Source organism: Triticum dicoccoides, chromosome 4A, assembly GCF_002162155.2.
Source record: "Triticum dicoccoides isolate Atlit2015 ecotype Zavitan chromosome 4A, WEW_v2.0, whole genome shotgun sequence".
Lineage (NCBI taxonomy): Eukaryota > Viridiplantae > Streptophyta > Magnoliopsida > Poales > Poaceae > Triticum > Triticum dicoccoides.
In genome coordinates this window covers 38,122,361-38,145,985 of record NC_041386.1, presented here as the reverse complement: position 1 = coordinate 38,145,985, position 23,625 = coordinate 38,122,361, and the positions used below count along the sequence as shown (strand labels likewise).

The following is a 23,625-nucleotide window of genomic DNA, read 5'->3' as shown; positions in this document are numbered from 1 at the left end:
AGAGAGGAGGAAGGGGGGCTGGCCCCCTCTCCTTGTCCTATCCGGACCAGGGGGAGGGGTGTGCGGCCCATCTCTGGCCACCTCTCCTCTCTTCCACTAAGGCCCACTAAGGCCCATATACCTCCCGGGGGGTTCCGGTAACCTCCCGGTACTGGAACACTTCCGATATCCAAACATAGGCTTCCAATATATCAATCTTTATGTCTCGACCATTTCGAGACTCCTCGTCATGTCCGTGGTCACATCCGGGACTCCGAACAACCTTCGGTACATCAAAATGCATAAACTCATAATATAACTGTCATCGTAACCTTAAGCGTGCGGACCCTACGGGTTCGATAACAATGTAGACATGACCGAGACACGTCTCCGGTCAATAACCAATAGCGGAACCTGGATGCTCATATTGGCTCCTACATATTCTATGAAGATCTTTTATCGGTCAGACCGCATAACAACATATGTTGTTCCCTTTGTCATTGGTATGTTAATTGCCCGAGATTCGATCGTCGGTATCCTATACCTAGTTCAATCTCGTTACTGGCAAGTCTCTTTACTCGTTCTGTAATACATCATCCTGCAACTAACTCATTAGTTGCAATGCTTGCAAGGCTTAAGTGATGTGCATTACCGAGAGGGCCCAGAGATACCTCTCCGACAATCGGAGTGACAAATCCTAATCTCGAAATACGCCAACCCAACATGTACCTTTGGAGACACCTGTAGAGCTCCTTTATAATCACCCAATTACGTTGTGACGTTTGGTAGCACACAAAGTGTTCCTCTGGCAAACGGGAGTTGCATAATAGTCATAGGAACATGTATAAGTCATGAAGAAAGCAATAGCAACATACTAAACGATCGGGTGCTAAGCTAATGGAATGGGTCATGTCAATCAGATCATTCAACTAATGATGTGATCCCGTTAATCAAATAACAACTCTTTGTCCATGGTTAGGAAACATAACCATCTTTGATTAACGAGCTAGTCAAGTAGAGGCATACTAGTGACACTCTGTTTGTCTATGTATTCACACATGTATTATGTTTCCGGTTAATACAATTCTAGCATGAATAATAAACTTTTATCATGATATAAGGAAATAAATAATAACTTTATTATTGCCTCTAGGGCATATTTCCTTCAGCCGGGTGGGGCAGCGGTAGTAAGGCTCCGGGGGAGCGGTACTACCGTGAGCACCAGCGGTACTACCGTGCCACTGCGCGGTACTACCGTGGATGCCCACGGTACTACCGTTAATCCTGGAGCGGTACTACCGCAACCACACAAGCAGTCAGTCAACTATGGCAGGAAAACGGAGGAAGCTCCAAGGAAGAAGGAGGGGATAAAAGGAGACGTGTACGTGATGATTCCACCCAAACCTTTCCAACGCGGACCCCCTCTTAATAGTACGGCTTTCCTACGACTCAAATACACCAAAAAGAAACGTAGAAAAGACGCCGTCTTCGTCAGTCTTTGAGGGGCACCCAATCATCTTGTGCCTAGCAGAGAAGAGTCTGGAAAGCTCATGGCACACGATTAGTCCACAAATGCATTGTCATCAATCACCAAAACACTTAGGGATAAATATGACCTTACAATTCTTTTCCCAGAGTTCCAAGTTCTCTCAATTATTCCATCGCGAGGATCCATCTAATCATTGCAAGGATTCACCTTGTGTTTTCAACTTCTCCTTCCTTTCGTTTGATCATTCTTTTGTTACCGGAGTTCTTCATCAAGGTTCTACATGATGGTTCATCCAGAATTTAATTCCTTCTCAAAGTGTTCATCAAGATTCTTTTCAGAGAAGTTCAAGCATTCTTCATCTTGCAATCCGGAGTGCAATTCTTTCTTCTGTATCATTGAAGGTGGTATTATGCCATTCTTGATAATTTGAGTTCATGTTTCATGATTCAGATGTTGTTAAGAATGAGGTATTTTAAATCCATCAATCTCTTCTTTGGAGTTATCTTGGGTGACAGTTCACCTAAAGCCTTCCCTAAGGATTGTTGCTGTTTATGGTGCTCATAAATGACCCAAGTTCTTCTTTTATCCTTCCGGTGAATAAGTTTCTCGTCTTCTTGTTCATATAAATCCAATCTTTTCCGTGAGTGGCAAGTTGTCACCTCATAATGTTGATATGCCTTCTATAAGCCCACTTCAAGCTTGTCCTTCCGTTGTTGATGTTCCAACAATTCCGTTTGACCCTTCTCCTAAGGATGCCTTCTCAAGCTCTTTTGGCAGAAGTTGGCATTTTCTCCTCATTTCTCCTATTTCAATTATCTATATTCTATTCTTTCGTATCGGAGGCATTGTGATATTGATCTTCTCAACCCATCATCTCGTTTGTCAAAGATCATGTTCTTTACATGATTGTCCATTTAACCGAAGTGTTTTCAACTTGGTTCATCTCCGTTGTTTTCTTCTTTTCAATTTGCTCAACCTCTCAAGGTTCTTTGGTTTCACTCGTTTGTCAAAGAAGCAAAGTTTTACCGCTTATCTTCCTCTTCCGTTTTGTCCCTCCGGTGCCATTCTAGATCTCGGGACGAGATCCTCTCGTAGTGGTGGAGTGTTGTAACACCCCGAGACCGTTGTGCCAGGTGTCTTCCTGTTATTCGCTATTGTTGCCATGTCATTTGCTTGCGTGTTGCATCTTATCATGTCATCATGTGCATTGCATCATCATGTTTTAAAACTTGCATCCGCCCCGGCCTCCTCGTTCTTTCCGTTGTCCATTCTGAGTCCAACCACACTCGCAAGCGCCCGCGGCACGTCCGAAATATTATTTTATAAGTGGTTGGATAATGTTCTCGGAATGGGATGAGAGTTGGCGTGCGGACTTATTATAGTGTAGATAGACCGCCTGTCAAATTTCATCGCATTCGGAGTTCGTTTGTCTTCTTCATGGACTCGTTCTTCTTCCTTGCGGGATCTCAGGCAAGATGACCATACCCTCGAAATCACTGCTATCTTTGCTTGCTAGTTGCTCGCTCTTTTGCTATGCCTATGCTGCGATACCTACCACTTGCTTATCATGCCTCCCATATTGTTGAGCCAAGCCTCTAACCCACCTTGTCCTAGCAAACCGTTGTTTGGCTATGTTACCGCTTTGCTCAGCCCCTCTTATAGCGTTGTTAGTTGCAGGTGAAGATTGGAGCTTGTTCCATGTTGGAACATGGATATTTTGTTGGGATATCACAATATCTCTTATTTAATTAATGCATCTATATACTTGGTAAAGGGTGGAAGGCTCGGCCTTATGCCTGGTGTTTTGTTCCACTCTTGTCGCCCTAGTTTCCGTCATATCGGTGTTATGTTTCCGGATTTTGCGTTCCTTACGCGGTTGGGTTATAATGGGAACCCCTTGACAGTTCACCTTGAATAAAACTCCTCCAGCAAGGCCCAACCTTGGTTTTACCATTCGCCACCTAGCCTTTTCCCTTGAGAGTCGCGCATCCCGAGGGTCATCTTTATTTTAACCCCCCGGGCCAGTGCTTGTCTAAGTGTTGGTCCAAACTAGAGCCACTTGCGGCGCCACCTCGGGGAAACTTGAGGGCTGGTTTTAGCTGTACGTAGTGTTCATCCGGTGTTGCCCTGAGAACGAGATATGTGCAGCTCCCATCAGGATGTCGGCGCATCGGGCGGTCTTGCTGGACTTGTTTTACCATTGTCGAGGATGTCTTGTAACCGGGATTCCGAGCCTGATTGGGTCTTCCCGCTAGAAGGAATATCCTTCGTTGACCGTGAGAGCTTGTGATGGGCTAAGTTGGGACACCCCTGCAGGGATTTGAACTTTCGAAAGCCGTGCCCACAGTTATGGGCAGATGGGAATTTGTTAACGTCCGGTTGTAGAAAACCTGAAGTTGATCTTAATTAAAATACATCAACCGCGTGTGTAACCGTGATGGTCTCTTTCCGGCGGAGTCCGGGAAGTGAACACGGTATTGGAGTTATGCTTGACGTAGGTTGTTCTAGGATCAGTTCTTGATCATACTTTTATCGACCATGCTTTGCCTTCTCTTCTCGCTCTCATTTGCGTATGTTAGCCACCATATATGCTAGTCGCTTGCTGCAGCTCCACCTCATACCTTTTACCTTACCCATAAGCTTAAATAGTCTTGATCGCGAGGGTGTGAGATTGCTGAGTCCCCGTGACTCACAGATACTTCCAAAACCAGCTTGCAGGTGCCGTTGAACCGTGCAGATGACGCAACCAAGCTCAAGGAGGAGCTCGATGAAGATCTTGCCCTTTGTGTTGTTTCGTTCTAGTTGATCAGTAGTGGAGCCCAGTTGGGGTCGATCGGGGACCTTGCCGCATTTGGGGGTTCTTCTTTTATTTTGGTTTCGTAGTCGGACCTTGATTGTATTTGGATGTTGTAATGATTTATTCATGTATTGTGTGAAGTGGCGATTGTAAGCCAACTATGTATCTCTTTCCCTTATGTATTACATGGGTTGTGTGGAGATTACCTCACTTGCGATATTGCTTTCAATGCGGTTATGCCTCTAAGTCGTGCTTCGACACGTGTGAGATATAGCTGCATCGAGGGCGTTATAGGGATATCCCGTGCGAGTGCGACGGAGGGCTGAAAGGGTGGTCCATTTTGTTGCCTCCTATCATGCCATTCGATGTCCCGCAGCGCATAATGATCTTCAGAAGGATCTCATTGAGGAGTGGTGGGCATGAAATGGACGACAAAGAGCATCATGATTTGTGCGTTTGTTATTGTATTGTTGAACTATTTGTTGTGTTTAATTGCACTATTTGTTGTATTGAACGGTAAACTGTTTGTTTGAGTTGTAATAAACGAAATTAAACTATTTATTTTTGTTTGTTTTGATCTTTTTGCTTCTATTTTCGAATGCATATGTTGTTTGTGCGAGTCGCGCGCGTTGCATTTTTGCGCTCTGCTGGAGCGGCGCGCGCGCGCTGCATTTTAGCGCGGTTGCTGGAGCCAGCGCTGCGTGGCGCGTCAAACCAGGCGATGCGCGCGCGGCATATTTGTTTTTTGCGCGCGGCACAACCGGCGCCTGTTGGAGATGCTCTTACGGAGAGAGCAGGTACTTGATTTTCCTATCTACTCCCTCCATTCCAAAATATAGTGCGCCCGCGCTTCCTGAGATCCAACTTTGACCATAAATTAACCAACGAGACCAACTACGGCGGAAGAAAAAATTATATAATTAAAAACTTCTTTCGAATACGAATTCAGTGATATAATTTTTGCTTCCGCCGCAATCGGTCTTGGTAGTTAAATTTACGGTCAAAGTTGAAGCACGTGGATAGAGGAAGCACTACATTATGGAATGGAGAGAGTATTTCACAGTAAGAAACCTGCATATGGAAAAGATGGTGGAAAATTTGTTTAACTAGTACCAACTCATCCATCACTCTATAGATTTCTGTTGCTTAGAACATTTGTACTGCATATTTATCATCAGTTCATGATTTTGGAAAAACAGCACAAATTGTACAGTATAACTCAATAACAACTGAGCATCTGTAACAAACATGCCAGCACTCAAATGGATCTCTGAACACAACCTCGCAATTACACATCTCTGATTCTCTGAACATGTACACAATGACACATAAAATTCAGAAAAGCAGGCCAACACTAATGGCCGATCCGGCGATCAAGTTCTACTTGATGGCTCATAGATGGCTCATCCAAGCACACAGTTACAATACATCAAGAGAGTTTATGCAAGCATTTACATTTTTTTTGAAGCTTATGCAAGCATTTACATAGATGGCTTATCAAAGCACAGTCACATCTAGTAGAGAGTTTTATTACACTCGTTGCGCTGCGTTCCACACGGCCAGTGGGATTTTGAGTAGATTCTTCTGGGGCATGGCCGGCGGGATGAACTTGATCCTTGGTGTCTTCTTTTTCGGAAACGACAGAGCGTCGACCTTCGCAGCGGCGGCGGCGGCAGCGGCGGAACGAGGAGCATCGAACCATGGGTGCTTCAGCGCGGCGGCTGCCGTCAGCCGCTTCTCGGGGTTGCATGTGAGGAGCCCTTGCAACACCTGAAATCCTTCCTCGGATAGCTTGTCTTCAGGGAAAGAATACCGCAGCCGGCTGTACTTGCACCCCGCCGGCAGCCGTCTCAGCGCCTCGGCGGTGAGCGGCAGCGAGGTGAACCCTGGCCACGTCCTCTCGTCCGGCATCCCGAGCACACAGAAGATGCTCCACAGCTGCCTTATGTCATTCTTCGTCTTGTCTTCGTCGTCATCTTCGAGGTAGCCCTTGAACATCGTCTTGCCGGTGAGCAGTTCGGCAAAGACGCAGCCGATGGACCACGTGTCCACTTGCGCGTCGTAGTCCTTCTTGCCAAGGATCATCTCGGGCGCCATGTAGGACGTCGTGCCGGCCCGGTTGTACGGCGGCCAGCCGGACATGGACATGGCCAGCCCAAGGTCGCAAATCTTGACGAGCTCCCCGTTTCTCCCGACGAGGATATTGGCTGGCTTGATGTCACGGTGAACGATGTGGCGGTCGTGCCCGTGCATCTTTTCCGCACCGGTCAGGAGCTTCCACATGAAGTCGCGCACCGTGGATTCCGGGAGCGGCGGGTCGCTGCGCCTGTCCCACAATAAAGAGTGGAGGCTCGACGCCTCGACGTACTCCATGACGAGGCCGGCGGTGTCGCCGGTGGCCGGGTCGCACAGCAGGCCCTCGAAGCCGACGACGTAAGGGTTTCCGTCGCAGGCCTCGAGGAACCGCGCCTCCCGCTCAAGATCTTCGACGTCGGGGGAGGAGAGGAACTTGACGGCCACGTTCTTTTTGGTGACGCGGTGGCGCATCCTGTGGACGACGCCGAAGCCGCCTTTGCCTAGGCGGGCCACCTTCTCGTAGTCGTCGGTGCTCCCGATGGAGGCGCGGCTCCTCTTGCAGCACGTCGGCGATTGTTGATGTTGAGCCGTGGCGTGGCCGTGGCCGGCGTCGAGGACGGCAGCAGGTCGCTTGCGGGCAGCCATGGCGAACTTCCTTGGTTGCTGGAGAGGGCGGCGAGATGGATGATGGAGAAGGGGGAGGGAGGAACTTCCGTATGGATCCATGCTCTGCGTTGGCAATTTGTTTCGACAGGTTGCCTCACCGAGTCGCCATGGAATTCAGTTCAGTTTCAGTCCGAGTTACGGTGGCTGACAGCTTCTTTGCCTTGCTGCCTGCGTTTTGGTTCGTTCATTTCCGACTCGACTTCAGGTTCTTCGTTTCCGATTCGGTTTCAATATATGCTGACGCGACGATCCGCACGGAAAGCTCGAGCCGAGCGCCATGGCCGTCTGCAACTGCAAGAGACCTGCTGCAGTCCTCGACACGACGACACCGGCCACGCTACGAGCAGCCAAGGACCAGAAACGACCGGCTGCCGCAAGAGGAGGCGCATCCGGATGGAGCAGCGGCACCGAGGACTACGCGGAGACGCACGGCATCGGCAAGGGCGGCTCCGGCATCGTCATCAAGGTGTGCCACCGCGCCACTGGCACGGCATCGGCAAGGGCGGCTCCGGCATGATCGTCGCGATGGAGTTCCTCCGCTGCACCGAGGACCCCGCCGACGCCACTAGGGAGCTCAGGCGCGAGGCCGGCTGACAGGACTATGATCGGTAGCACACGAAATGGATCAACAAACCTCGGGCGTTCCCCACTCACCCTGATTCATAGTTTAATAGTACTACAAAGTATAGCAGTGATCCTGACAATTCTTGAGAAATGTTCAGGTTCAGGTTCACAAAATGGATCTCGGGATTGGCCAGTGTCGGCCGCTATGGAGTTCTTGGGAAATGTTCAGGTTCAGATAGTTCAGGTCCTGACAATTGCCCGTTCCTGAAGATGACCCTTGCCCACTAGGATCATTTTGAGGGAACCAAGATTGGATTGTCTGATTGAAGCATTCTGGAAATGTGAACCACAATTGCTTGTTTTCATGACATGTTTGGGCCAGTTCTTTTAGGCGGCAAGCTGCCTCTCTCCAGCTTAAAAAATAAGCCGCTCCCAAAATTTGTTGAGGCTTCTAGATTAATAATCCCATAACTAGTTCAGAAGCCCCAATGAATGAGGGAGACGGCTTATGGAAAAAGCTAGGGAGGAGGCGGCTTTTTTTTTAACCATTGCACCAGCCACTGCGTTACCAATTAGAAGGACAAGGTACTGCTCGAGTGTCAAGTACCAGGACAGGAGCGACCTTGCTTTGCCATGTGGAGCAGGAACAACTAATGGACTCATGTGCTTCTTGAATTGACTGATGTGAAAAACGCCATGTATTTGTGCGATGCCCAGAAGCTGCAGTTTCTATGCTCCTGCGCCAATTTTCTTCGGAACTAGAAATGGTCCATAGAATTTAGTAGCCAGTTTGAGTCCTATACGGATGCCAAAAGCTGCCATGGTTGCAATTTTTAAGTAAACCAGATGTCTCACTTCATAGTTCATGTCAGCCGTTCTCTCTGTTTATCTGCATACCTTTTCATTCTGGCTTGAGCTCGTTCCAAGTTATTTTTTAATTGAGTTTGTAAAGATTTCTTCTCTTCAAGGAATGATCTAGCCTCACTGTCAACAGGTCAGGGACTGAAACTTCATTTATGCGAGGTGGAAGAAATCCATATAGGAATTGAAACTTGAAAGGGAGTAAATTCAGTAGCTGTGCTGCTGCGGTGACGTTGCTAGACACTAATGTGAACTGTGAAATCATGCTTGCGTTTTAGTACTACTATAGGGAATGGTGGCACTAGGAGCTGTTGTTTATGGTCTCTTGCGCTTGCGTATCATATATCTAGCGGCGAACGGCCTGTTTTCCTTTCTGATGATCCACAAACGGCCTGTTCATGCGTTCGTTCAAGAGATTAAAAGATTAGGAGGCTGCTGTTTTTGTTCTGGCTGATCAATGATCATGCATCTTGCAACCTGTTTCCGCGGAAAAAGAACATTTCTAAGATGAACGAAGCTTGTTAACACGGACGAAAGGTTAAAAGAATAAGGTGATGACATCACAAGAGCGGCAGACAAACGACCGAACATGCAGGATTTTCATAGACACCAGACGAACATACGATCATCTCACATGAACACGAAATCATATGCCACCACCACGACAAAGACAAACACCTCAGAGTGAACACATACATGCTTCCGCATTGCAGAACAAGGTAAAGCATCCATCGTAACCACAAGACTTGGTTCGCATACCACGGGAAAGCTTCTCCCCTTACCATTTACCGGTACCCTTCAGCCAGTTTCAAGGCACAAACTCAGCTACATTTTAAGGTTTGTGACTGATCACCATTAGGAAGGGAACTGAAAACAAGAGGAACTGAAAAAAAAACCTGTTGATGCAAACATTCTCCTGAAATCTTTGCCTTGTGCCAATTGCCCATTTGTACAGCAGTCCTTTCGCCTGCGGAGAATGCAAAAGAGATCAGACATCATGTAAACCTTTTAAAATGAAAATTAGATATACTAAAAAGACATCGAAAGTTTTGAAACCAGATAACATCCAAACCACCATACACAAACAAATTATAGTTAAGAGAGAGAAACCCCATCCTTTATTCATGTTAGATCATTTAGAATGTACCTACATGTATTTAGAAAGAAACAGAAGTTATTTTTATACCAGATTTAGTGGATGGCTCGGGCCAGGGCGAGGGTCGGGGCAGTCTCCGAGGTAGGGGTCGGGCCTGTGGCGTTCTCCAGGGCAGGGGTGGGGCCTGTCGCGATCCGCGGGGCACCTGTCAGGGCAGACGCTTTCCTGTGCACGATAACCTTAGCCCAAGCTTCCTTTGTGATCTTGTCTGCGTGGGTGGCCTCCTTTAAGTCCACTGGGCCTGACATCTGTGTCACTTCCTCCTCATCCTCATCGCTGAACCCACGCTTGATTGCCATCTTAATCTTGTCCCTGGCTCGGAGCCGGTACATGTTGGGAAAGGAGCTGCAATGTCACATAGAAATGTCTCAGCAGAAGACAACTGCAGACCTAAAGAACTGATGCTTCAGAGACAAACGTAAAGAAAATGCATATTTGATGACACAATACTAAGCTACAACAACTATGTGCTTCGGGATCTGATTAGATAAACAGTAATGTAACACCAATATGAAGTACACACGAATTCCACGTCTAACCAGCAGTATTTAATGTACCCAACCCTTTTTTAAACTCGGTTAAAACTACAGAATTGAGGAAACAGCTGTGGCATTAATTATTGAAAATTGAGTTAATTCTTGTGTACATTGTCCATGTGGATAACTGACGACATAGTGGAGTACTAAGAAGCAGCATCAACTTATATACTTCTGGAAACAGCAGCATAACACCACAAATCTGAATACAGCATAGTGCTTGCAGATCGCAAGGTCTGACCAGAAGTATTAACAAGGTAAGCTGTACTCGAGTTGCATCGCAGAGGAACATAGATAAACAGTAGTGTAAAAACACAGAACTGTTATAAGGATTTCTGAACTCTGAGTCTGGCAATGTTAAACACAGAACTGTTATAAACAAGGAACTTCCCTAAACAATCTGTCCAGAGAGAAAAGCAAGGAAGAATCACCAATCAATGGACCAGAGAACAGTACTCTTGAATCATTCTGCAGCAGTTCCAACTCTAGATAGTTTCTCTAGCACCATATCTCAAAGTCACCAATCAACCCCATGGCATTTTCTATTTTCTATCTACTGAAGAAATAATCAACCTCGAGATACAAGGGAGACACCTGGGTTTTGTAAACCAAACACCGGTTCGGATTCCCCTGGGTTCTACTATAAACCAATTGGGGTCTACTCGAATTAGCACGGAATTGAACAAGCCTATTTGACAATTTACAGACGACCCATCCAAAGACTTGTAATACTAGAATGAGAAAAGTATACTTTTCGTCCCTCAACTCTTCGCAAAGTTTAGTTTTCGTCCCTCAACTCTAAAACCGGACAGAGTGCACCCCGAACTCTCGAAACCGGACAGAGTGCACCCCGATGTCATTTTACCACAAAATTTTGCATGCACCTTGCCCACCTGAGCGTCGTCGATGCCAAAAAATTTCAGAATTTTTTTGCTATTTTTTTTATTTTACTGTTCACTTTAGTGTACATTTACTTTTGTTTTTTTGCTGCGTGCTTCTCGAACTTCCAAACATGATGAAAATTTGCACGCACGTGGCGCACCTGAGTATTTTCGATGCCATAAAATTTCAGATTTTTTTGAATTTTTTTGCTATTTTTTTCGAATTTACTGTTCATCGGGTGTACTGTTTACGCGCGGTCAAAACTGGGTTGACTCAGCAGCAGGGACGAAAAGTGACCGGTTTTGAGAGTTCGGGGTGCACTTTATCCGGTTTTAGAGTTGAAGGACGAAAACTAAACTTTGCGAAGAGTTGAGGGACGAAAAGTATACTTTTCTCTACTAGAATTGATAAAAACTGAACTAGCATACATGGATAACGAGTCTAGTGGATCTAACAACCACAAGGGTTGGCACACTTCCCGAATGATGTGCTTCTCCATTCCTTGTCCCATGCAATGTTCGTCACTTCATGTGCACAATTCGGATAAACACATGCTGCATGAAAAAAAAATCCCTGACCGACCACAGCCATATCTAACCAGCTAGGAAAGACAGGCCTATCAAGCACTGATACGGACCATCATAGATGATTGAGCAACATGAACTTGGCATAATCTGGACGGAGTGTATCAGAATTGCAAAAAAAAAAAAAAACGGAAGGAACAACCTACGCAATCACCCTTTCTCGCTTAGGATGCGTGAAGGTGCAGCAACGGCGGGAGCGCCAAGCAGCAAAATCACGTATCTCCTCCTCACCCATGTCCCCCTCTCGCCTCCCTCTCCCCCTCTCTCCGACTTCCCCATCACCCGCCGCCGCGTCGGCAGCCTCGCCCGCGGTCCCCGGAAAGCCCTAGGTCGGTTCCCCGCCGCCGCCGAACTCAACCGTCGGACCCCTCGTCCAACGGCCCCGAAACACAATGCAGGTCGGAGGGAGATCATACCGAGTCATGTCGCCGGCGAGAGGGCGAGGCGCGCGGAGATCGTCGGCCCAGTCGCTGCGGCGGCAGAAGGCGAAGGCGCGGCAGGCGTCGCTTGCTTCGCCAGGAAGGATGATGCTTCGGGAGACACTCGCTTCGCTCTCTCCAGTCTCGTGCGACGGCCAGCCAAGCACGAATCTTAAAGCAGGCCCGCCAGACCGGCTCGCGGCGCGCGGTCTCGTACGGTCTGGTCTGCCCCGGTCCGGTCGGGCTCGGGTCCGCACCGCACCGCACCCTTCCGGCTCGGGGTAGAAACCCTAGCTCGCGCTCCAGGCCGGGGGAAGCGAAGTGGTGGGGAAAGAAGAACCGATAGAGAAGAAGAGGATGACGACGACGGAGACGGCGACGGCGAGGGAGCCGCGCGAGGCGTCCCGGCGGGAGGGCCGCGACTCGCACGGGAGGCGCCCGCACTCCTCGTCCAGGTCGCGCCGGGACGACCCCAGGTAAGCGCCCAGACCAACCCACCGCAACCCCCGTCGTCTCCCCCGATCCGTCTCGCTAGAATTTTTCAGATTAGTAACCAGTTCCTTGCGCTTGCGATTCCCGATCGGCGCATCGTGTTCGCGCGGCAATGCGATCCGCGCCCGTGCTGACCCCATTCCGGAACTCGTTTTTGGTAGCCCGAGGAGGCGGAGAGACGACATGAGGCATGAGTCCGACAGGAGCCAGCACAGGCGTCGGGCCGAGGAGGGCGCCGATGATGCGGGCGACCGTGATGAGGGGAGGAACAGGCACCTGCAAGACGTTAAGGCGCGGAGCGATGGTCCTGATCCGGGCCGCCGGGAGGGGAAGCCGCCGCCGGGCGACGCGAAGGAGGACCCTCCGGCGAGGCACGAGAGGTCTCCCAGGGGAACCAAGCGGTTCTCCGAGACGAGGGAGGCATGGCGGCCTAGATCTTCGTTCTTTCAGGTTCTTGTCTTCTATACACGTGTGCAGAAAAGGGATTGTTGTCAGTGGGTTATGTTCTTTGCTCTCAGTGGTTTGATAGCTGTTAGCTTAATAGCTAGTAGAGGATCGCGGCATGAATGTTTACGTGTGCTGGAGCAGTAACTGTCAATTCTTGTGTAGGTTCCGTTATGAAATGTCTATCTTTAATGCTATCTAGGAATTAGGAGTATAAACTAGCAAGAAGGCTAATTGTCTTAAATTACACCTTGATATATATATATATATATGTTACTTCCTTACATGTTGGGTTGCAAACTTTCAGCTATTTCAGTATGTAGTGATGATTTATTCCAATGGTATAGTTTCCTCTCTAGAAGTCAAGTGTATAGAATTATATAGTAATATAATTTGTACCTCCTTATTATGCACTTCCTCCATCTGCAGATGTAAGTCGTAATTTTGTTTTCTGCGGTCCACAAGACCACAATGCAAGATCTATACTATGTGTTCTGTTATATTATAATATAGGTAATAGTTTGTGTTAGTATTTTGCAAGAGAAAGCCAGTGCTAAAATTTTCATGTATGTATTCACATATACTGATGGTCAAACTTTTGAAGGTTGATCATGGATCCCATGGCACCTGTATATTTAGAGACGGAGGGAGTACTATTCTACTCATTTTAGTGGCTTTCTGATTCAATTTGGTTGAGCCTATATTGTAGTTTACAAAGAAGTTCTAGAGTCCATATGCTCTCCCATAACGTTTATTTATTTAAATCAAATTATGCTTATTCATTTTTGTAAGAGTCCAGTTGTATTAAAACACATATACTTAGGTGATCTACCTTGTACAACACATGGATGCTGAGCAAAGACTATGTGTTTTCTTTTACATTGTTATTCATGTTCATGTTAATTGCTTGTACTGTTACGGAACTAGTTGTGGTCAGAATGTTGGGTTGTTGCTAAAGAATATCTCTCTTGTCAGGTCATCATGCATAAGTGCTATATTTCTGGTGATTTAGTGGTAGTTCTCTTGTGACACATACCTTCAAATGTCCACTTTATTAACAACATTAGGCTACTTGTACTTGTATGTACAGCATGATGAGCGTGAACGTGCTAGGCAAGGTGGTCGACACTATGGTCGCCAAGGTAGTGGGGAGCTGCCTTACTAGTTCTTACTTTCTGCACTACTTTATCTTTCTATCCCTTTGCTTAGGGTATTTTTTGTTTTTCATTTTAAAGATTATGGAAGACAAAGGGATCAAAATGAGCATCTCAATGATAGAGATAGACACAAGTCTGAGGGACATGGTTTTCAGGAAAAGGTTGGGCAGGCTCACCAACAGAGTGATGTTGATTCTACATGGAAGCACGATGGGTTTTTCAAGTTGCAGGAAGACGCTCCGGTTGCCAAAAGGAGGCCAGGGTTTAAGGAGATGAGAATGCCACTGGAGGGGCAAGAATCAGCTCATGCTGTTACAGAACCGAATTCAAGATCACGTATACCTGATCAACCTGGGTGGACCTCTGGAATGGGAGAAGAAAGGATAAACTACCATTCACGGGAATTCATAAGGCCTGATGATCGAGATACCAGGAGGGGATATTCTGATTACCGGAGTGTTGGTCAGAGAAATGGCTATGATCCAAGAGGGCGTTTTGCTGGCAGAGGGGGAAGGGGCAGAGACAGGTTTGACTACCAGTATGGTGGAAGAAGCAACATGCACGAGGAGGCCGGTGATCATCAGACAGAAAAATGGAAGCATGACCTTTATGATGAGACGAACAGTACCCCAGCTCCGATGACTGAAGAAGAGCAGATTGCAAAAGTCGAAGCACTGTTGGCGCTGTAGTTACCATTTTTGTTGTTGCCTGGAGTTATTTGCGATGGGTAAATGATAGTTATCTTTCCTCATTGTTGTCTGGACTCTGGAGCTGTTTGGGATGGCTCGATGGTTATGTACTTGGTCTAGTTGTTATTGAATCTAACTATATGGCGCTCTGCTGGAATTTGGTGTCTTATCTGTGAATTTTCATTTACATGATATTTTCTTCCCCCCTTTGAACTCATGAACTCTTGATTTGGATTGAAAATGTTCTCTTCTTCCCTTTGGTGTGAAAGTGTTTGTAACAAACATTATCAGTCTGTGTCAGATCCACTGAACAAGTATGCTCTTTAACATGTTACTATTGAATTTGTGTCTGTCCATTATCTTGGAAGTATTATTCTATTTGTCCAGCACATCCCTACTGCTGGTGGATGATCACCTAATATACTCTACCACTGCCAGTTTAGCTTGGTTTGATGATCTGTCGCAAAATAGCCTGTTTTGTTTGATGAAAAAACTGCCCTGACTAGAAGGCAAAATTACCTAGTACACTCTGCCAGTTTAGCTTGGTTTGATGATCACCTAGTATACTCAGTTCTCTTTTGGGGTGTGCCCTTGCGCCTCAAACTGAGAGGGCAACACACCAAGTTATAGCGCAACATTCTAACAGCACCAAGTTATAACGCAACACTCCGGCAGCTTGGTAGGGAATGAGAATTCAAAGGATACAAGACATAATCCATTGTTTGGTTGGGGCAAGGGAATTGTGGAAGGATGGGAAACTGAATTAAGAAGGTCAAATCTCAAGTATCTCTTCCGTGCCCCCTATTAATTCACCTAGGGTGAGATTTCCTCTTGAGTTCCCACTGCTAATTCGCAACACACACACTAAAATATTGGATTGGGACTAGCAATCAACTCTCCAAACCTAATGCCCCAACAAACTCCCTCCTGTACTCTCATTCCCTTTCTCCGAAGTAACCAAACACGCTAAGTGATACACACCGAGGGAAGTTCATCGGTAGACCCACCACCTTTGTACTTACCGGCTACTCCATGCTACGATACTTCTAATTCCACCATGCCGCATGCTTGTGACCTCCTCCTTGATTTGTGATGGGACGGAGATGTTGGGCCGCTCGTTGTCGAAGATGCCACGTTTCGCTACTTTTAAATTCGCCACGTAGGGAGTAGGATAACGAAACATGTGCTCTTTTGGGCGTTAGGGGATGGGCCTCTGCCTTGATTGTCCCGAGTAGATTGGCGATGTTGGTCCGCTCCTTGTCGAAGACGACACATTACACTACTTTCAAATCCACCACGCGCGGGAGCATGATAACCGAAGACGCTCTTTCGTGCCGCATCAGGGGAGGGGCCTCCGCCTTGATTGTGTCGAGTAGGCTGACGATGTTGGGCTTCTCATCATAAAAAAAGCTATGTTTTGCTACTTCTACATCCACCACACCACATGCATGATAACCCAAAGAGGTGCCCTTCCACGGGCCATAGGGAGGAGGGGGACCTTTCTCGTTATCATATCATTAACTCGAAGGTAGAGCAAAAGTAAGCTACTCCTTCCCATCCGCAACAATTAATACAAATTGGAGGGAGTATAATTTTTTAGTATATCTTAAACTTGACGCTACTACTGCATATAGATCATCTCATCCTTAATTTGGAAAACCTAAATCTCATCCTTAAATTCTGGCTCCCAAATTAATCATTACCTGGCCCGTTTCATTTCTACAAGCAACTCCCACTCAAAACCCCCACAAACCCACACATTGCTTCACCCCCCTCCCCTTCCCCTTCTCCCCTCCGCTCCCTCCCCTCCGCTCCCCCCTACCGAACCCCAATGTCGTCCTCGTCGTCGTCGCCGCCGGCGCGCCGCTCCGTGTTCGACGCCGCCTACATCCGCGCGGAGTTCGACGCCGCCGGCATCTCCCCCACCTTCATCCCTACCATCTGGAAGTACGCCTTTCTAGCCCCTTGAACCCTACGCGCGCGCCGCGCCCCATATCTCCGTTCCCCCCTTGTTTCGAGCGGCGGTGCTCACTCTGTGTCGGCGTGTGCAGGTACGTGCTGCAGAACCCTAGGTGCAGCGACCTCGACGGCGTCCCGTCCCTCTCGGCGGCCGCGTACGCGCTCCTGCGGAACAAGTTCCGGCCGACCACCTCGACCCTCACCGCCGCCGCCGAATCCAAGGACCGCACCACCACCAAGCTGCTCATCCGCCTCCAGGTGACTGCTTAGCTGCTCGCGTCAGATCAATTTTGGGGATGGTGATGTAGGATGCGACGGTTTGGTCTTGTAAGCCTTTTAGGTCTTGTATAAGCCTTTTAGGCCTGATGATTGCTATGAGATTCGCATCGTTTCACCCTTCCTGATTTTTTCCCTGCACATTTGCATGACATTGCGCCATTATAGTTTTTACTATGCAAGCATCCAGTGGCGGAGCTTGAGCAAGAATTAAGAGGGGGCTAAATGAGTCTTACAGGGAGTTGGAGGGGGCTAATTTAGGATATTGTGTCAATGGACAAGCTTTTCTAAGCTGGCAATGTTATAGTTTCCCTTGTTATCCTAATCCTAGTCCCTAGATATGAGAGATTGACTCAGTGCTGATTTTGTTGTCTGCAGTCCTACCCTGGTTTTGGACCTTTATATACGACAATTCACTGACTCCCCTTATGTTCTCAGCACCTTTCTGGTTTATAGCTTTTGTGTTTTGCTTTTGCAAAAAATTGTCCCTTTTGATTCTACTACGTTAGATATTGATAAACATGCATAGTTTAATGGGACCATAATTGAATGGCCGCTTGAGAAACATTTTATGGATCAAGCCTTGCCATGAGCTTCTCCAGTGAACCATGCACAAGTCCTGGACCATAGCGTGTAGAAGGGCCTATTGAAGTATTTTGCTGTCTAATGTGACCTACACTAATAAATATCTAAATCATCTCAGGCTCATTACATGTGTGGTGTTTATGGGTTACTATACTAAGATAAAAAAATTCCATGTATTAAATCAAAATGTATCAGTACTTATCTATGAACTTCATTCCAATGCCGGTCAAAGAACTATGCTGTTTGATTCAAGTGCAAGCAAGCATCAGCCACTTGTATGAATGTTGTTGAGGAAATTGATGTACAAATTGTTATCTGTATCTTCAGTAGCAATATGTTAGCATGTTTTTCTTGGTCTCTAGATATGCCGCCTGCCCAGGTGATCATGATAATTGTAGTGAACTGGGATTTATGAGGTTATATACCAATAGGAGGATGGCAGGGCAGTATGGCTAATTCAGGAGGGGTTATAATTATATTGGGGATTGAGAGGGTGAAGTAGATGGGAGATACTTCCTCCATTCCTTTATATAAGGTGTATTTATTTTTTGATAAGATTCCAGAATGTAAGGTGCATTTCTTATAATTCCTCATAATTCCCTTGTTAGCCCTCCAGAAAAAAGGAAGTATCTCTGTCCTGATTGTCTGTATCTCTCCTTGTGGCAAAAGGAGTATATTGTAATATTCTTACTTGATAAAAATGGATGGGCTCTTTATATAGAGCTGGCCCTAACAAATTGATTCTAAACAAATCTCATATCTAAGGAAATATCTTATCTATGATTGATTTAAGGCCCAGGCTAAGATGTATCATACCTCTTATTGGCTTAAGGCCCAAGCTAATTGATGTCTTACCTCTAATTGAGTACCCCTAGCCTAAATGCTAACATTCCTAACTTTCAGATGACTGTAATTATATCCCTTAACTGGAGTCAGCTACGACCGGCTGGGTCTAGTGTGTGGGTGACCCATCCACATGACAATAATACACTTGATCCAAGCTTGGATGCTTCAAGTTGTGTTGGACTTATGACATCATGTGCTGTATTAGTTTTATAGTTTCCTAACAATCTGAATTTTACACAATCACATCTTGAACTCTGTAATGCCACTCAGTACCATTTCATTTCATCATCACTGCCAATTTGTGACTTGATTTGGTTGCTTGCATGTGAATCACCTTTCCTTTTGTTATTGCTGTTGTCAGATACTTTTGCTTGTTTCCATTTGGTGGCACAAATTATTTTACTTGATAGATTGTTCTAGCTTCTAATATCAAAGGTATTGGACTAATCACACTTCAAATTTTGTGGCTCTAGAATGGAGAATCTGTAGAAGCAGTGATCATGCGGTATGATTCACGACTGGGGAAGTATGATGGGAAGACACGCCCTGGAGGAGTGCGTTCAACCCTGTGTGTATCATCACAGGTAGATATATTTTCCTTTCATATTGAACAACCAGTGCTTTAGTAAGACCTAAAGACTTGTTTCTAATGGCGTAAATTGTTTAGGTAGTACTGCTTCTGTGGACCTGTTGGTAACCTTTTGTGCGGTAGCATACTATGATCATTGTTAAGCTTACAACTTTCTGATTATTTTTATTGACTTTGCCCTATAATATAACACAGGTTGGGTGCAAGATGGGCTGTAGATTCTGTGCTACCGGAACAATGGGATTCAAAAGCAACCTTTCCTCTGGAGAAATTGTTGAGCAGCTGGTCCATGCAACCCGTTATTCTCAAATTCGAAACATTGTTTTCATGGTAATTTTAACGTGTTACGACTTTCCTGGTATTTCTTTTCGAAAGAAAATCATGCCCACTGGAGTTTTTTCATCATCCTAACCTGATTCATTTGTGTTGTTTGGTTTTATTATTGATTTTTCCATGTACTTTGCGTGGCGATTTACGGTCAGAAAGTCAAAGCCATGGCGCATCTTTTTAAGTGTCGCCGTTGTATTTTGTTGTTGTTTCATGACCGATGTTTGTAAATAATATGATTTTTGTTGGCAAAGGTTGTCTGCTGTATGGGTTTGTTCTTGTATGAGGCTAGTAGGCAGGATCACTGCGCTTCATGTTACATATACATGTGTTCATAAACATTCATGCAAGTTCAAATTATTGTATGGAAAACCATTTGTACTTGTATCGATGAGTGCTCCACTGTCTTATATCTATACAATGTGTCTTTATAGACAAACTACTGTGCCAATTGGGTTACTAGTGCTCATGTTATTAGTGAGAAAATTGGTAGATAATCTTATTGGATCTGATGTCTGGTAAACAGTATTCTCTAGATGACTTTCAATTTATGTACTTGCTCTGCCGTATATGCAGGGAATGGGGGAGCCATTAAACAACTATACTGCTTTGGTTGAAGCAATCCAAGTCTTGACAGGATTTCCCTTTCAGATTTCACCCAAGAGAGTTACTGTATCTACTGTAAGCATACCTGCATAAGTAGCTTGTTTGCATGTTGAAATATCATTCTTGAGATGATTTTCTGATGACAGTCTTAACCTTATTGAACACTTGTTAAAGTGACTTTCTGGATGAGCTATTATTGCCCCTGTTTTGTGATAAACCACACACTGGAAAATTGCGTAAAATATGAGTGGTTGACAACTGTGCAATGATCACCCAGCAAATAGTGTGCAGTGGGCATTGGATATTAGTAAGGATGTACTTGTCTGCTGAGTGGTCATCTTCTATTTCAGTGTTGTTAATTATTTTGCTGTCCAAATAATAATTTTTTTGGTTACCTGGATCAATAGAAGCATTCCCCTTTTTACTCCACCTATTATTGAAGCTGCTTCCAGTCTAGACTCGAAAAATGGATAAACCTGTATTGCAGTATACCTTTGTTCCTGTCCTTTTGTCTGGTGAAGACTTATCGATGCTGATAACTTGATATTAATTTGTGCTTTTGTGCTATCCATACTTTTGACTTGTACTATCTTTGCTACTATGGCTTGTGTACCATATGGTTCATCATGGTGTAAGTATGCCCTGCTAATATTTAGTTGAACTATCGAGTTTTGTTTAGGATTAATGTAGCTAAAAAATTGATCATCATTTAGGATTGGACTTGGAGCAACTGTTGTAAATCTTAGTTTATATCGTAATATTATATGATGTACTGCAGGTTGGGATTATCCATTCAATCAACAAGTTCAACAATGATCTTCCAAATATAAATTTAGCCGTGTCATTGCATGCTCCTGACCAAGACATACGTTGTCATATAATGCCTGCTGCACGGGCCTTTCCTTTAGCAAAGCTAATGAATGCATTACAATCGTATCAAAACGCGAGGTAAGATTCTACAAATGTCACGACTTTGTCAGTGCCAAAGTTTTAGAATGAGTAGTTTTAAGTATCAACGATCTTGCTTCCATGTTCCATTGCAGCAAGCAGACAATATTCATTGAGTACATTATGCTTGATGGAGTGAACGATCAGGAGGAGCATGCCCACAAGCTTGGTAAACTACTTGAAAATTTTAAAGCGGTGAGATACGTTGTCTCTTGTTACTATTTTTTTTTCTTTCAAAACTGTTGTGAACCATCTGAAGTTCTGAACTGCATCTGATGTGAATGTGTGCTTCAAATTAGTTATTTTTTCTTAGGCAGCTAGCACATAATGCCATGACCAGTTGAGCATAATGAATTTTTTAGTGCATTGCGATTTTGCTTATTTCATCTTCGTTGATGGTCGCATGTTGAAACCAATAATCACTCTGTTCTCCTAATCACTGACAGGTTGTTAACCTGATACCATTCAATCCAATTGGCTCAGCAAGCACGTTCAAGACAAGCAGTGACCAGAGCATCAAGAAGTTTCAGAAGGTCCTGAGAGGCATCTACAGCATCAGAACCACCGTTCGCCAGGAGATGGGTCAAGACATAGCCGGTGCTTGTGGGCAGTTGGTGGTTAGCCTGCCCGACGAAAGATCGGCAGGCGGGGCCACCCTTCTGTCAGACATCGAAGACCTCAGGATCTGACTTCTGCCCTGCCTGTTGCTCGATATATCATCGCAAAGTCGAGTTATATTACCAATCAGCGTCATGACTTGATATAGTAACTAGCACCGCAGTTCCCAAGCAAGCTTTAAAATATAGACCTGGTTTTGGCCATCGTGGCGTGTGTTTCCCTTCGAACTTGGGAAACACAATTTTGCTGCTGTCGGCACAAATGTCACACAAACCTGGTTTTTGTGGACAGCAACTGGAAAATGCTAGCAACTCTTTCTAAGCCTTGTGATGGACATATATATATAGTAGCACCGCAGTGCTGGCCCCGCCTTGGATGTTTTTAGCTCGTGTCGAAGTTGGATGTATACCTGGAAGTTCTCGTTTGGATCTCCTGCTGCTATTTTGATATTTGATCTGGGTGTGTTGGGCTCGAGCTCTTCTTTGCTGCTTGTTTGTTTACTTGCCTGGTTGCTCAGACGTTATGGTGCTGCATGTGTGAGGTGATGATGTGTGGAGCTGGCAATTGGTGGGGGGGTCATGTGTAGTGTGGTTGCAAGACATGGTGAAGCACATGAGTTGTGTTGCTTGTTTTCTTTTCTGGCGTCTAGGAAATGTTTTTTTTCAAAACGGATCGTCTAGGAAATGTGGATGCTTGGTGGCAGCCTGCTGGGAGTACTCCCTTCGTCCCAAAATATATTGGAAGGTCTTAATTTTTTCATGTGCCTACTTTCAAGGTGCCTGAAAAATGATTTGGCGTGAAGTTGATTTTCGTGGACAAGAAAAAGGAGGCGAAGCAGAGCGAGGCCTTGCCAGAGTTGGGGCGGGTGGCAGGATGAAGATGGCAGGGCAGGGCAGGGCAGTTGTTGGAATGATCCAACGGTTCAGCCAAATCGACTGAAGCCGAGTTCCTCAGGCGACTTGCAGATAGGCAGTCTTTTAATTACTCCGTCTGTAAAAATATATATAATTGACGCTTTTTGCAGTTCTTATTCAACTGTTTGGCATATAAGACTTGAGGCAGGTAAAAACGTACCGTAGTAATTATGTCAACAAATTTCTTTTTTAGGAAAGACCATCATGACTAACTTTATTAAAATCAAACCACACTTACATCATCCGCTAAGAATTTGACAATAAAGCTCGGAAGCGAATTGAACCACTCTAAAGGTTGGTTCTCTCGTCCCATACAATTAGCACATGTGTTACTACACTAGGCTCCCTATTACAAAATTCGATATAAGCCTTCTCGAAACTTACCGACTCACCACGACAATCATTGAGTAGCCCTCATCTTCCTTCAAAGCCTGGACAATTGTGATATTGTCCATATGGATTAGAATGTTGTTGCATCTATCTTTGTTACAAGTTTCAGTCCTTTAAGCAACACCACTGCTTCCGCTGAAACCACATCCGAAACATGCTCAATCACTGCCGTTCAGCCAGAAGAAACGGCCCCATGTGATCCTGCATTACAGCGCCGCAAGATCCTCTAGAATCATGATCAGAAAATGAGGCATCCATGTTGATCAAAATTTGTCCAGCTAGGCCCTTGCTCCACTGGTTCAGTCTTGGAGTTGAAGTTGGGTTCCCGGCAGCCCGCACATAGCTGAGCGCCAGCGGCTGGACCTCTGGACCAGTTCGTCTTGGGGGTAGCACCTCTTCTTCTCTTACAACACCTCTCCTCTGCCATCATAGATACCAGCAAGTGGTCGCTATCATTTATGAGAATTGAACTAGTTCCATATAAGGGATTTGACAAGATGAGACACATAACAGGATCATGATCATCAAGTTCATGACAACAAATCCTAATGGAACATATAAGGTGCCCTTTCATTCTCAAGCCAAAAAGGAAAGAAAGAGAACAAGATTCGGTGCGTTCTTCGCGAAAGAAAAGAAACGATCTGGAGCGTCCGATGCTGGGATCGCGAGATCGTGCGGCCACGAGGCTCCGGATAGCGGGCGCAGCCCCCTCCAACGGGTCCTGCCTTTGGCACGGCTCACGCGATTACTAGTGGCGGAACGGGACTCGCTGGCAT

At 45.7% G+C, this 23,625-nt stretch overlaps 3 protein-coding genes and 1 long non-coding RNA gene across 4 annotated transcripts; 2 read left to right on the top strand and 2 right to left on the bottom strand.

The window, feature by feature from the left end:
* Window positions 1-5,795: 5,795 nt before the first annotated feature.
* On the bottom strand, window positions 5,796-6,986 carry LOC119288633 (putative cyclin-dependent kinase F-2). Its single transcript, XM_037568213.1, has one exon. It carries the CDS (start codon window positions 6,984-6,986, stop codon window positions 5,796-5,798), a length of 1,191 nt encoding a protein of 396 aa, XP_037424110.1.
* Window positions 6,987-9,062: 2,076 nt separating this feature from the next.
* Window positions 9,063-12,137, bottom strand: LOC119288632. Its single transcript, XR_005141233.1, has 3 exons — window positions 12,007-12,137; window positions 9,619-9,933; window positions 9,063-9,399 (listed from the first exon to the last, which is right to left on the bottom strand). It is a non-coding gene; the product is annotated as an uncharacterized LOC119288632 (long non-coding RNA).
* A 178-nt stretch (window positions 12,138-12,315) lies between these two features.
* LOC119284830 (eukaryotic translation initiation factor 3 subunit A-like) lies at window positions 12,316-15,133 on the top strand. Its single transcript, XM_037563999.1, has 4 exons — window positions 12,316-12,485; window positions 12,663-12,951; window positions 14,036-14,087; window positions 14,181-15,133. Exons 1-4 carry the CDS (start codon window positions 12,367-12,369, stop codon window positions 14,789-14,791), a joined length of 1,071 nt encoding a protein of 356 aa, XP_037419896.1. The 5' UTR covers window positions 12,316-12,366; the 3' UTR covers window positions 14,792-15,133.
* Window positions 15,134-16,568: 1,435 nt separating this feature from the next.
* On the top strand, window positions 16,569-22,026 carry LOC119284829 (dual-specificity RNA methyltransferase RlmN-like). The gene is made up of 8 exons (XM_037563998.1): window positions 16,569-16,738; window positions 16,843-17,008; window positions 18,931-19,041; window positions 19,242-19,376; window positions 19,950-20,054; window positions 20,758-20,927; window positions 21,023-21,122; window positions 21,374-22,026. The coding sequence occupies exons 1-8, from the start codon at window positions 16,623-16,625 to the stop codon at window positions 21,614-21,616; spliced, it is 1,146 nt and encodes a 381-aa protein (XP_037419895.1). The 5' UTR covers window positions 16,569-16,622; the 3' UTR covers window positions 21,617-22,026.
* The last annotated feature ends 1,599 nt before the right edge of the window (window positions 22,027-23,625 follow it).